Below are 14,751 nucleotides of genomic sequence, written 5' to 3' on the forward strand. Positions count from 1 at the left end.
CAATCATATTTGGCTGCTCTTTTGGCAGTCCGTGGGATAGTCAGTACTCCTCTCCAATAACCCAAAGGCACCGATTCTGCTGTCATCCCTATTTATCCAATGTCCAGCTTTCAGATGCATAGGAAGTAACTGAAAAGACTATGGCTTGAAGCAAGTGCACCTTGCTCTTTAAGCTGGCATCATTGCTCCTTGGTGCTTTGGAGAGGTCCCTTGGCCTGACTCAGGTACACCTGTCTTTAAACTGAGTCATTGTTTTATTCCATTTTATATGGTTCTAATCTACTTGGGTATCCTGTATGCTGATTTGCCAAATCTGACAACCCCATCAAGCAACCATAGTATGTAATTTTAATACACACGGGCCTTGGTGTCTTGCAGGTCCCTGCATAGCCGAGAAGTTTGTGATAGCACGCTAACCTTAAAGGTCGGCAGTTCAAATTCACCCAGTGACAACATAGAAGAAGCAGTTGGTTATCAGCTTCCATTAAATCATACCCCCAAAACTGCCCCACGGACAATTTGTTTCGTAAACTTTAACTCAAATTCCAAAAGAAAAAGAAAGCCTCAAGGAGCATTCTCCTCCCTAGCACACGGGGTGGAGGGGGCTTGATGAATCGTGCACAGTCAGCTCCATGGCAGCAGGATAAGTTGGGTGTTTTTGTTGGCTTGGAATTCCTGCTGTGGATACTGTCCATCTTTCTCCCTCAGAGTAGCTGGAGGATTCGAACCATAATAATTTTGGAATTGCAGCGTAGCTTCTTGGGCACTTAGCCTCCAGGGCTTCCTTGTGCGACATGAAGTAACGTCATTTAACCTCTCTGCTCCTCCGTTCTCCCATCTGTAAAATAATGGCGGCAGCAGTACCTTCACTGAGCTATCAGATTGAACTAGAGAACATGAGTATTTGGCACAAAGCAGGGCTCAATGGTCGTGGAGTCTTCGTGACCCCACTTCCTGATCGTCCACTGACTCACACAGTACTCCCTGAGGAGTCAGCCTCTCCGCACGCGGGTTTCGCCCAGCCTCGCTCACCCACAGTCGCACCCCGTCCGGGTGCAGCCACACCTTTTCCATCCCCGCGTCCTAATGTCCGGCCGGTCCCTGGAGCCGTCGGCAGGTGGCAGCACCGGCGCCGCGGTCCGCCACCGGCCAGCGCTGTCCGGCTCCTGCCGCATTCCGGGCCGCCTCCGAGCAGGCCGGGAGCGAGGCCACACCCAGCCGGCAGCGTGCGCTGCCCGAGGCGTGAGTCACCCGGGACGCCTCCGCTCAGAGCAGCCCCGCAGCCTGCTCGGTGCGCCTCTGCCGCTCTCGCTGTCCCGCATTCAGAGACGCAGCATGGCGGGCATCGCAGCCAAGCTGGTGAAGGACCGCGAGGCGGCCGAGGGGCTGGGCTCTCACGAGAGGGCTGTCAAGTACCTCAACCAGGACTACGCGGCCCTTCGGGACGAGTGCCTGGAAGTGGGCGCGCTCTTCCAGGACCCCTCCTTCCCAGCCATGCCCTCCTCGCTGGGCTTCAAGGAGCTGGGACCTTACTCCAGCAAGACCCGGGGCATCGAGTGGAAGCGGCCCACGGTAGGACGAGCCGGAGGACTCGAGGGTGCGGCCGGTGCAGCGGTACTGGCGGCGCCGGTGGGGGAGGGAGCTGGGGCCTCAGTCCAGCAAAACTCGAGCATCGAGTGGAAGGGGCCCGCGGTGGGACCGGCGGCGCCGGGGGAGCAGGGAGCTGGGACCTCAGCCTGCAGAACTGGAGGTCAGGAGTGGAAGGGGCCCGCGGTGGGACAGGCCGGAGGACTCGGGCAGTGCGGGCCCCGGGCCATTGGGCGCCGCGTCCACGCAGGCCTGGAACAGCCCGACTGGCCGGCGGAGTAAGATGGGGTGTGGACCGAGAGCCGCCCTCCGCTCCCCAAGCCGTTACTTTGAACCGAGGGAACGTGGAAAAGGCTTCTGGGGGATCCCGGAGACTCCCTCTAACGCGCTGGCTGAGACAAGTCATTGTCCCCACACCCCAAAAACAGGCCTGCCAAGTGATTGCCCCTGGACCCAGTCCAAACTCCGCCAGCCCTGGGGGGGCGTGGGGAGGTGAGAAGGGAGCAGGCAGTATCCGACTTAGAAAAGCCAGTCTGCGTCTTCTCCGTCCGTCTAGAGAAGGCTCAAACCTTGTTCTTGGGGATTACGTTGTGTCGTGTAGTCTTGGTTATGCTAACCAGAGTTTCTTGTTTGTTTTCCGAATGAGCATTACGAAAATGGGTGATCCTCGGAAAACGTGGGGGATGCTCAGGGCGGGGTTAGCCTTCATTGGTCCAGGGCCCCTGGAATTCCCATCCCCCCTGGAATCCCGAAGCCCCCGTGCTCCGTCCGCTCGGCCCCAGCCGATCCCTCTGGTTGGCGCGGAGACAAGCTCTCCTTCCTAATCTAGCAGTCCATTTGTTTCCCGTGGTGTCCCTGCTACTTCCTGCCCCCCCTGGGGGACAGGCCTGAGCTCCTCACCATCTGAAGGGAGCTTCCTGAGAAACTCAGCCTTTACTCTCCTGATATGCGTAGGAGCATCCCTCTGCCCTGCCTCACTCCCTGACCATAGGGCAGCAAGGACAGGAAGGACTGGCCTGGCCAGGAGCGCTCTTGGGGACTCTTTCTTTCCCAGGGTTGCCCCTTCTCCGTGGCACTAGTCCATCTCGAGCTGAGTTTTTGTTTTCTCAAAGCACCTTGGAGTCAGAACCCTCCAACCGGTTTTCAGAGACAAACCTCTGAATGAGAGATAGCCTGTCTCTTGCAGAGTAGCTAGTGGGTCCAAACCTCGTGCAGTGCTTTTTTTTTTTACCCACCAGCGGTCAAAGTCGGGAGTGGTGCTTAAATCCCTTTCTCTTCCCCACTCACCTGACTCATGGCCTTCATGAGTGCCCAGTTCTGTAAGCCTCAGGTCTTCTCACCTGCCTGAGATAATCTCCTGACAGTCTGCAGTTGGCTCACTCTCATTCTTTAGGGATTTAATGACATACTCCTCCTCATGAAATCTTGCCTGACTATCCTAGCAGACATCCCCATCTTACTACCTCAATAACTGTATTCTGGTAATTTCCTAGCCCTTTCATAATTTATTAATGTAATGATAGCCAAGTATTTCTCCTTCCTACTGAAGGCATCGGTGCTTTCAGTCCGACCTCAACTTCTTCGTTACCATTGGTTTTTGATCATTTGATTTCTTCTTAAAAATAAAGTCCCACAGGGTTGGGGTAAGACTGAGAAAAACTGGATAAATTGTGTATACTGCACTGAAACAGATGAGGGAGTGAATAATTTAAAAGTGATGTATGATAGGGTATTATGGTTATCACAAGAGTCCACAATTAAGGTTGCATAGTGGAATGTACTTGGGGCGGTGGGAAGAGTGCGGGGGGATTGTGTACCAGGGAAGGAGTGTTTCTTTTACTTTTGAAAGCGAACTGGGGGGGGCAGGGGGAGAGAAATGCAGCAATGAATGAATGGAAATCTAAAATCTCTGTAAATGCTCATTAAAATTATTTAAAAGAAAATAAAGTCCTAGGAATTGCAGTGGACAGACATAGACATGGACATGCTCACTAGTCTATGCCAAGAAATTTGGAAAACAGCTCCCTGACCAACTGATTGGAAGAGAGCCGTATTTGTACCCTTTTTTTTTAAAAGGCAAGCCAACAGAATATGGGAATTATCAAACAAAATTACTAATATCACATTGAAGTAAAGTCTTGCTGAAGATCGCTTCAGAATGGCTGGAATGGTACATCAACAGAGAACTGCCAGAAATTCAAGCTGGATTCACAAGAGGCTATAGCATGAATGATGTCATTGCTGATGTCAGGTGGATCTTGGCAGAAAGCAGAGAAAACCAGAAAGATGTTTACTTGCGTTTCATTGACTATGCAAAAGCATTTGGTATGTGGATCATAACAAAGTATGGCTAACCTTGAGAACAGTGGGAATCCCAAAACACCTGATTGTGCTCATGCAAAACTTACACATAGACCAAGAAGCCATTGTCCAACTAGAACAAGGAAACCCTGTTGTTGTTAGGTGCCATCAAGTTGAGTACAACCCATAGCGATCACCATATGAACAGCAGATCTGAAGCCTATCCTATCCTGTGCTGACCTCTTGCTTCCTGACACTCTAGAGCCCATTGTGGCAGTCACTTGGCATGGTTTAAAATCAAGTCAACGGCTCTGCCCTTGAAGAGGTTGTGACTTGGAGAGGTTATAAGCTTGAATACTTGCCCAGAGAGTTAAAGACACTAGCGGTGGAGAAAGGACTGTCTGTAGCCCATGTGCTCAGCGCCAGTGCCTTTATACCTGGTGCTCTCTGGGCCATGTTCTCACACTGCCAGGTCAGGCGAGCAGTGCAGGAAGTTCCCACCAAACCTAGATGCTGGAGTGTTGTCAGTATCAGCACAGAGGAGACCAGAGTGAGGAACTGGGACTGAAGAATGGGGCCGACTAATTTGAGATTGTGCCTGTAGAAAGAGGTAGAGGAAAGGGTCGGTAAACTGGGACCCGGGGCTTGATGTAGAACAAGATGTAGAAAAATTTGACCATGTTCTGTGTCCAGAAAAGGACGAGTTTCAGGTTAAAGGCCAAGAGATGTGATGAAATAGTCTGGGATCCAGAGGAATGGAGGCCAGTCTGCTTCATCTCAGAGAGGGATTGTTCTCTCCTAGACAGGACGTTCACAGTACTAGTGACATGAAAATGGTGGAGGCTGCGGGGAGGCAAGGATTGGTGCAGAGTGCCCAGTGAAGGCAGAGACTGGCTAGACCAGGACGACATGCTCAGCTTCCAGTTAGGAGGTTGTTGTTGTTGTTAGTTGCCATCAAGTTGATCCCAACTCATGGTGAGTCCGCATGAAGTCCTGGGCCATCCTGAAGGTCACTGAAATGCCCAGGTCCACTAGTGTGGCCTGTGTGAGTGCCGCAGTATCCTGAATATCTTCTGTGAGGTTCACCTTCCAGCACTGTGTTGGACACTGTGTCTTGGAGAAAGTGCAGCCAGAGTGTTCCCTAAAGGCAAAGAGGATGATATCTTTGGACATGTTGCTAGAAGAGGTTGTTCCTGGGAAGGGGGTCTCATGCTTGGAAAGATGGAAGGTCAACTGAAGACCCCCAGCGAGATGGACCAACACAGTGACTACAGCAGTGGGCTCAGGTGTGTCAAAGATGGTGAGAATGGCAAAGGACAGGGCAGGGTTCAGGTCTGTTGTTCACAGGGTCGCTATCAGTCATACAACTCACTAGCAGCTCACAACAACAATTCTGTTGGGATCCATAGACTTTGTATTGACTGGCTTTCAAAAGTAGAGAGCCAGGCCTCTTTTCCTAGTCTGTTATAATCTGGAAAGTCTGCCAAAACCTGAGTGTGCTGGTGTCTGAATCCGAGTGATGTCCCTTCAATATCAGAGCAACATGAGAAACCATCTGTTACCCTCTGTGTAATAAAGCAAATGTGCAGGGAGTGGATGAACGAGAGTCGGTATTGTTACTCATTCTCGCCCAGTGGCCACCTGTTACCCTCCATGTAATGGGATAGATGTCCAGGGAGTGGGAGGAGTGTGAGTTGGTATCATTACTCCTCTTTCTCTCCTAGATGCCCATGTCTGCAAGAGGGTGAGGACTTGCTTAGACTGACTGCTCTGATTTTATCATCAGTCTCTTTTATGATAATCGTAGGTGATGTTTATAGAGTCCTTATCAAGATATGCTTACACGGTTGCTTGTTTTAATCTCAGAGCAATCTTGTCATTGGCAGTTCTATTTTACAGGTGAGGAAACTGAAGTTTGAAGAGTTAAGTAACTTGCTCAGGCTTGTGAAGTTTGTATAACCAGTGGCACCTCCAGGTTTTAAAGCAGGCAGCCAGGACTCCAGCTCCTTTCCCTGGCTGTCACATCTCACACTTCCCTGCACGCTGTGCACTATCTCCTGCTTTCAGAAGCATCTTTTCTTACCACTCAGAATTTTTACCTCTCTGTAAAGGCCCCAGAGGCAAAGACAGGAAAGTTTCTGAAACAATGGAAAAATCCTTCTGGCATGGGAAGGATTATCAATATGATTATAAAAAAGAGGCTCCCAGCCAGTGCCAAGATTCCTCTCCCCCCAGTCAGCTAAGTGCTTGCCTGCAGGCTTCTTTGGCAAAGCCGACTTCATGTCTCAGCAGAAAGCATCCTCTCATCCGACAGCCCCTGAGCCCTTTGCCCTGAGCGGGGATTCAGGGTGCAGAGGTGGGCAGGGATAGGCCTTACTACAGAGCCAGCTCTCTCTCCTTGTTCGCTGAGAGACGCTGGCTGCAGGGCGTGGTGGGTAGCACCCATCCGCAGCACTCAGCAGACACAAGGTCTGAGGGCGGTGCACACAAGCCCAGGATGATGCTTGACTTCCTCTGTGGTTTGGGGGTGGAAAGCTTAAGGACCAATAAATGTACCAAGCCAACACTGTTGGGGGCCAGCCCCATTGGGACAGTGTCCCTGAGACTCCCAACTCCCTTGGAGATTTGTTAGACATCAGAAGCCGGCAAGAATGAAAAGTGTGTGCCTTAGTGCCAAGATCCGTAAGTTCAAATCCCAGGACTGCCTTTCACTTTTAAGCTGGGTGTCCAAACATGTTGTGTTTCCTTTGCAATCTCATCTGTGAAATCGGATACTACCCATCTTGTGTTCCTGAGAAGGTGGCATGAGGTGCAGCACCAAGCCCATTGTGGTGTTTACAGAAGGTGCAAGAAGTGTGGCTGCACCCTCCAGTGTCATATAGGCCCCTTGGAAGAGTTCAGGAGTGTCGAGGTGCAGTAGTGAAGTCTCCATACCCATGCTGGAGACGCAGCTTCCATTTCCAGCTTGTGCCCAGTCACCACCCATTTGTCTTTGGAGCCACTCATGTTGCTGGGATGCTGAATGGGTTTCAGGGAGCTCTCAAAGACAAGAAAGCCTGGCAGTCTACTTCTAAAAAATTAGCCCATGGAAACCACAAGCATCCAGCCTGCACCCGATGACAGGATCGGCACAGGGCTGAGTCACATTTTATTCCATTGTGCATGAAGTCAGGGGCTGACCCAGTGGTGGTTAACAATAACAAAAATACCTCCTCTTTCTGGTTGTTGTTGTTATGTGCCATCGAGTCTCCTGCAACCATAGTTACCTTATCTATGTACAGCACCTCTGCACCCTGCCCTGTCCTGAGCCAGTGTCACTGACTCCAACACACCTACCCCTTTGCCCCAGTTACTGTATCAATCCATCTCATCCGGGGTCTTCCTCTCCTGTACTGTGTCCCTCCACCCTTCTAAGCGTGATGTCCTTCTCTAAGGACTGGTCCCTCCTGGCCACGTGACCAAGCGTATATGCATTAGGAAGGCAGGAGAAGACTCATAATGCCCCCCAGACAGCTCACAATTAAGTACTAAACTACAAGGTGGGAACCAACCTACAGCTGACCCTCCAGCAGGTTTTAAGAGGCAGTAAATCACACAGGAGAAGATTGCCCATCCTGCTCCTGCTGGTTGATCCGAACCACGTGCACTTAGGATTGCAGCACAGCTTCTTACTTTTAGGTCACCAGAGCTGACCCACAAGAATATAACTGTGGAGGTCAGAGTTTAGAGGGAGATTGAGGAGCAGGGTCTGAAAGGAGTTCCGTGGAGGAGGTGGGAGTGAGCTTTGAGATGTGGTACTGCGTGGAAGAGGAGGCAGCAGATGCTGACTGAAAGTTCGGCAGTTACACCCCACCCCCCACGGCTAAACAGGTTCACAGCCCCCTATGGAGAACTTGTACTATGCCTCATAAGGTCGCTCTGATTTGTCATTGCCAGGGGTAAGATGTAGGGAAAGAGCTGCTGGGAGGGGCAGGAACCCCATGCTAGCAGGACTGCTTGTGCTAGACCAGAGGGGAGGACGCAAGCCTGTCAGGCAGGCGCTCCACAGTGGACATAGAATCCTGAAGATAGCAGCACAGAAGCAGCCTGCAGGCAGCCTGCAGTGTGTGTGGTCCAGGTCCCACCTTTCCCAGCCAGGAGCATACCCACCCATCCCTGGGGCCCATGTGATGGGGGCTCAGAGAGGAACCCCAAGAGGGAGACCCCCAAACTCTCCTCAACTCCACAACATGCCCCAGAGCAGAGGGATGGAAAGGGAGCCCAGGGCACCTATTAGCATCCTGATGTGAAACAACATGCGGTAAGCTGACACGCTTTGTGGGTCTCTTCCCTAGGAGATCTGCGAGGATCCCCAGTTCATTATGGGAGGAGCCACCCGCACTGACATCTGCCAAGGCGCCTTGGGTAAGTGACAGTGGGAGCTATGGGGTCCTGTCCATTTCTTCCTTCACAGGCAACCTGGTGAGTTGCAGCCCCTGACTGACTAGAATGACCTGCCCACAGTGGGCAGCTGCCCCACCCCAGCCTCACGGGGAAGCACTCAGAGCCAGGGCTTCCTGTCTGCAAAGGATTCATGAGCTCAGCCGCTCGCCAAAAATTTTGAGGTTCAGGTCCTTCCAGAGGGGCAGCAGGCATAGATAGTATTGTGCCTCCCTAAAACCTGCTGCTCTTAGAAGCCCTGTGGGAAGAACTTGGCACATTTGCACTCTGCTGTGGGCTGGAACTGGTCCTGGTGTAGACCCTGCACAGGGCTAGCTGCTGTGGTGACAAGGATGTGCCCACCAGCACTGAGGACTTGTGGATCTCAGCCACCATGCTCTCTGTACCCTCTAGGGCCAATCATGAGTGAGTGGCCTGTGAAACAATCTGGGCAGACAGCCAAGGAGAGGGACTCCCTGAGCACATTGTCTTCTGAGGTCATGTCAGGGAGGTGACTAAGTGTGAATTGCACGGGAGGAAACCAGATTTGAGAGGAAGTTAGGGCATGGCATGGGGGAGTTCATGTGTTTGCAGCCATGGTGGCCATAGTATCACAACAGGGAAGTGGGGTCATTGTTGTGAGGCTCATGTCATGTTTCTTACAGTCAGCTGGCATGTCTGAATTGTGGGCAGCCAACACTGCTCTTCCAGCTGTGTTCTGATTTGCTTCTGGATGTCATGCTTGTTGAGAATTGTACCATTCACTTCCCAAACAGTGGGCCTAGGAATGTCACTTGGCAATCTTGCCATCTTTTATTTTCTTTTAAATAGTAAGAAATATCTCTGATTGCTTAAGCAGATTATTTGCTTTGATAGACCAGAGACATGTTTCCTATTACCAGCATCCACTGGCTCCCCAGGAGATCCATCAAGAATAAAATGGATCTACTTGAACTGTATCTGCTTTCCTAGGCTTCTTAGTAAAGGTTGGTTCCTCCTCATAATAGTAAGATGTACTGAGAATGCCCTGTTTGCCAGGTAAAAGCTCTCCTTGCAAGAACTGAGGTGGTGTGACTGCAAGAATTGAGGGGATGTGGTTATAAGGAACCGAGGTGGTGTGGTTCTAGGAACTGAGGTGGTATTATTATGCTCTTTTAAGGTGCCATGGCAGAAGTGAGACCTATGATATAAATGCTGTCAACCTTTGTACTTGACCGTGAGCTGGACTCCCTTGAAGGGGCCTGGGGAATGATGCTGGCCCCTAGGAGATGTCAGGGTGGCATATCAATCATTAGGAAGGGCCTCAGGGAGGATGTGTCCGGCGTACAGCTGTTCACAGTTCAGAAGGAGCAGATTCCTGAGATGCCAGAGCACATGCTTCCCTGTGGAAAACTGACCCCCCCCTTTCCTACCTTCTTTTGTCTCCACCACCACCTTCCAAAGAAAGATGACCAGGGCTGTATGTGCACCTAAGGTGAAGCCATTGGTTAGAAAAAGCAAAAGTTAGTGAAACTGGAAGTTGAGGGAGACATCAGTGCAATCTGGGGAGCTTTAGGGAGCCCCAGCACAGTACATTCCACACCCGTGCTGAATGGCATTCTGGCCAGCCACTCCCCAGAGGCAAGGATGGTGAGGCTTTGTCGCACATGCTTTGGGCGTGTCACTAGAACCTGGGTATTGCTTGGAGAGGGACATCATGCTAAGAAAAATGGAGGATCAGTGAAAGAGAAGAAGACCCTCACCCAGATGGATTGACACAGTGACTGCAGCAATGGGCTCAAGTAGAGGGTGAGGATGGCACAGGAGAGGACAGGGTTCAAGTCTATTGTTCACAGGGTCACTGTGAGACCACCTTGACTCCACTGCACCTAACACTACCACCAGTACTCCCTAAAGGCACTTGCCAAGACTATCTCCAGTCACTCCTTAAATGTATTTCCAGTCATAATAGCTTGAGTTCTTCCTCCTGTTAAGAAGAGAAAAACTGGAGCCTAGGCTTTTCCATGCAAGCAAGATTTATTAGAAAAACTACTTTGTAAAGGGAGGCATGGAGGAACAAGTACCTCACTTGGAGATGGCCATCTTAAGAGCCACAGGCATGTGTTTCTGAAAAATGCTGAATTGTGCATACATGTGAGCATCCTGGTCATCTGTGTAGCTCTAAGACCCAGAAAGGACTTCCGGTGGTAGTCACCTTGAAAGAACGACTGTGCCTGTGACTAATCATCCTGATCCTTCCCGCACTAGCCAGTCCCCAGTGACCCCCTCTTCCTTTCACGAATAAACTTGCCAGTCTTACTTTTGATAGGTAAACTCTTAAAACCCAGCTCTCCCTGAGCAGAGCTCTGGTAGCCCAGTGGATAATGGATAAGTTGTGCTGCCAGTTCAAAGGCAGGAAGGTCTCCCATATGCTCCATGGGACAAAGATGGGCAGTCTGCTTCCTTTCCATTTACAGCCTCTGAAAACCCAGAGTGTTGGTTCCAGCACAACAGCACACAGCACATAACAAGTCCATGAATAAGCATGACAGCTTTTCCCATCTCCAGAGCCTTTATAGGAATCCCTTTCTCCCTTGGTTATGGAGCCGTGCCTCCCATTGCAAAGTAGTTTCTCAAACTTCTTTCTTTGCTAGTATAGAAAAACAGGGACTCCTGTTTTACTTTTCTTAACAGGAGGAAGAACACCTGAAAGCTCTCAGAGTTAAAGGTTGTGGAGAGGGAGCACTTGGAGGCACCTCTCTACCACTGTCACTCATTCTGTTACTAGTTTCTTTGCTGTGGAGTTGGAACCTCCAGCAGGTTTTCAAAGGCTGTAAGTCATGTGGAAGGAGATTACCCATCCTTCTCCTGAAGAGTCATGGTAGATTTGAACAACTCGCCTTTTGGTTGGCAGTGCAACTCCTTACCCACTAAACCACCAGAGGTTCTGGCCTACTCATTAGGGTGTGTGCTTAGGTTTTGTGGTGTTTGCACCAACTGAATGCTGGTTTTACTGGTTGGAACTGTCTCAAGGGAAAATAATTCATCTCATCATGTAAAGAGGGAAAGGGTGGGAGAGGGAGGGAGGAAGAGTCTGTGATCAGAGCAAACCTAGCAGAAATTCAGTTAAAATTGAAAACTGTTTTCCCCTCTTACTCACCGAGAAGGTCATCTTTGATCCAAGGCCAGCCAGTTATGCTGTTATGTTGGTGGAAGGGAGTGACCCTCGGCTGTAGGTGATCACGGATGGAGGCAAACTACTGCAGTTAAAAGACTTAAACTTGATAAGGAAGTTATCTTCAAAATTGCCTTCCTATGGTACAACCACTCTGGAAGATAGTTTGATGCTTCTAACCCAGATGTCCAACCACAGATGAATGGATTGGGAAGTTGTGGTACATCCATACAATGGAATACCACACAACATACAGGAACAATGATTTTGTAAATTACTACCTAACTTGGGAGGGACTGGGGAGCATTATGCTGAGTGGACTCAGTCCCACAAGGACAAATACTATTTAAAACCATTATTGTGGAATGAGTATGAGGATCCAAGGAGGGGGTGTGTGGAAATAGAGGGTGAGGATTGATTGGGGGAGAGGGTGTTAATCATAGGGTTGCACAATTTGATGGGTGGGTAGGGTGAAGGAAATGGGAAGGATATTTGGTGGAAAACAACATATTCAAACTTTGTAAATAAATCAGAGTAATATAAAAAAATTGCCTTTCCACACTAAAAGGCCACTTTTCCTTTTAAAAATATTAATTAGAAACTATGGGGTTTTTTGTGGCTTTCTTGCCCTTTGCAGCCTCATTAGACCAAATGCCACACCTGGGTGGGCAGTTTACCTGGACCCAATCCCACATCTGGATTAAACACCGGCTTCAGCGTTCAACTACCATGAAATATGTGATTGAAGTCCTCTAAACATTGCCAGGTCCTTGGAGAGGGAACACACAGGACTCACATTCCTGAGGGAGTTCTCTGTGCACTGAGGGGGCCCTCTGGTGGCGCAGTCTATAGGGCATTGTGCTGTTAACCTAAAGGTGCTTACATTTTCAGCAGTTCATATCCCCCAGCAGTTCTTCAGGGGGGAGAAATGGGCAGTCTCTCCGCCATTAGGATTTATAGCCTTCGAAACTTGATGGAAGGTTGCCAGAGTCAGAACCAACCCTGCGGGAATGAGTGAGTGAGTGAGTGAGTGAACATGCAGCGGATCCAAGGAAAGCAAGGTTATGTTTAAGCCTTTCAGAGCATGGTAGCTGGAGTGTTCCTTCTGAGGTTTTTTTGTACCACTCTTGCTATTTTGTTGTCTTGCCTTTTTCTTTCCAAAAGATTCTGGTTTGTGTGTAGTCTTTGAAATATGGTCTGATGGACTATTATCACCCTGATTCTGGCCCCTGGGTACATGATAAGGGGTTATGTGGCAGTGAGAGTCACCAAGTCTTACTGTGTCCAGCAGCCTGGAGTACAGGCCATGCATGGCAGCAGCACCCAGCCATGTGGCCAGAGAGGGAGGACCCTGGACAGGCCATCCTGTCAGTTGGTCATACTTGGTGACTCACACAGTGCTGTGATCCAGGAAGCTAGGCTGCTGGTGGCCTCTTGGGTGATGAGTTCCACTGCCAGCTCAAAGGCAAAAAGTTCAAATCCACCAGCTGCCCTGCACGAAAAAGATGGGAAATCCTCTCTGGTGCAGTCTGTTGTTGTTGTTGTGTCCATTAATAAAGGAGGTGACCAGGCCTTTTTCCTTTGTCTTAGCCTGGACACCCTGCTGAAACCTGTCCGCCATAAACTCCAACAATTCGTTGTCCTCAAGTAGGAACTGACCCATAGCAGATCCTCCAGCTAGTTTTCAGAGGCAATAAGTGGCACAGGAGGAGATTGGCCTTCCTTCTCCCTTGGAGCATCCAGTGGATTAGAATCCTCATACCTTTGGGTTGGCAGCGCAACTTCTTACCATTAAGCCACCAGATCTTAAAACCTCTGAAAAGCCAGCTGGGAGTTGTTTCCAATTTGAGGGCAGTGAGTTAGGGCTGTCTGGTGAGAGAGGGCCAGCAAAGTCCAGGAAACCTTGGTGAGAGACTGGCACAATGGACTCAAGCGTGGCCATGCCACAATACAAGCAGCTTTAGCCACCTGCATTTTCACCTGTAAATGGAGTTGACCTGACAGTAGCTGCTTAGTAAGAGATAAAACAGCCTGAGGCACAGAGAAGGGAGGTCTCTTGTAAAGTTGTACAATGGGCCTGATCCCATTGAAAATCCTCTCCTCACCTCATGACTCATGCTTCTTCTAATTTGGTTAAAAACTAAACTGTTGTTATGTACTGTTGAGTTGGAACTGACTCATAGCTGACCCTCCACAGGGTTTTCAAGGGCAGTAAATCATACAGGAGGAGACTGCCCATCTTCGTCCTGTGGAGCAGCTTGTGGGTTCCAGCTGTGTGCCTTTGAGTTGGCAGTACACCTCCTTACCACTAGGTCACCAGAGCTCCCTCAAGACTGAACTGTTGTGTGCCGTCAAGTTGGAGCTGGCCCTCTAGCAGGTTTCCAGAGGCAGTAAATGGCACAGGAGGAGATTGCCCATCTTCCGCAGAACAGCTGGTGGAATAGAACCACATGCCTTTGGGATTGCAGAACAGTTTCTAACTACTAAATCACCAGAGCTCAAATACTGAACTAGGAGGTGAAACGCTCAAAGCAGAATTGACTTCGTGGATCTCTTTGGTGTCCACCTGAGACCCACTGCATGTACCCAGTGGACCTAGTTTGGTGCCCAGCACCCTGCCAACCTGCACTGTGGTGCCCAGCAACAATCAGTCACTGATTCCCCATTTCCTCCCCAGAAGGCTGTACTTGGGGGCCTCAGCAGGGTCACTGAGAACATGACTCCTCCAGCAGTGAGCCATCAGCACTGCACCAAGTGGCTGTACAACAAACTGACTCAGCCCAGAAAAATCTGCCCATCTGGAGGAGGGCTGGAGTCCTGACCCAGCCTCAGCCAAGCCCAGCCCTGCTGGGGCTGGGAGGCTAAATTTGGCTCTGTAATTGCTAGAAACAACTGCATTCTTCAGGTGATTGCCATCTGGAATGGCAACAGGGGTCCTGGGAGGGTCATTCTGTCTCCTCTGTGGTTTTCAGTGGCTTAGGTTGAGCTTCCCGCACTGCCTTCTACATCAGCACCTGAAAGACAAATGTCAGGGGACCTAGTAGTTCTCTGCTTCCTGGAGGAGAACCTGAGGTTAAAACTAAGAGTTACCAACTGGGTTCCCTTGGAAATGGTCACCTTACCTTCACCCCCACAGCATCATGTGGATTTCCAAAAAAAACAAGTGGAGTTGTCAGGCTGCAGGGTGCCCCTTCCCTTGGCCCATCTAGCAGAAAGTGGGGAGGCAAAAGGACAGGCATAGGGGAAGCAAGCACTTCTGACCTGGCTCCCTCCACCTGTATGGCTTTGGG

General features: G+C 50.2%; 1 protein-coding gene across 1 annotated transcript in view; it reads left to right on the forward strand.

Annotated features, from left to right (window-relative positions):
- The first annotated feature begins 1,223 nt into the window (after positions 1-1,223).
- The window catches only part of CAPN2 (calpain 2, (m/II) large subunit), an 84,463-nt gene continuing 70,935 nt past the window's right edge, over positions 1,224-14,751 (forward strand). Inside the window, exons 1-2 of the mRNA XM_006898038.1 lie at positions 1,224-1,572; positions 8,223-8,292. Of these exons, the coding sequence (XP_006898100.1) occupies positions 1,336-1,572; positions 8,223-8,292 (307 nt within the window). The 5' untranslated portion in view covers positions 1,224-1,335. The remainder of the gene's footprint in view (positions 1,573-8,222; positions 8,293-14,751) is intronic.

The sequence above is a fragment of the Elephantulus edwardii genome, unplaced genomic scaffold, assembly GCF_000299155.1.
Source record: "Elephantulus edwardii isolate Elephantulus edwardi_28Jun2011 unplaced genomic scaffold, EleEdw1.0 scaffold00218, whole genome shotgun sequence".
Classification (NCBI taxonomy): Eukaryota; Metazoa; Chordata; class Mammalia; order Macroscelidea; family Macroscelididae; genus Elephantulus; species Elephantulus edwardii.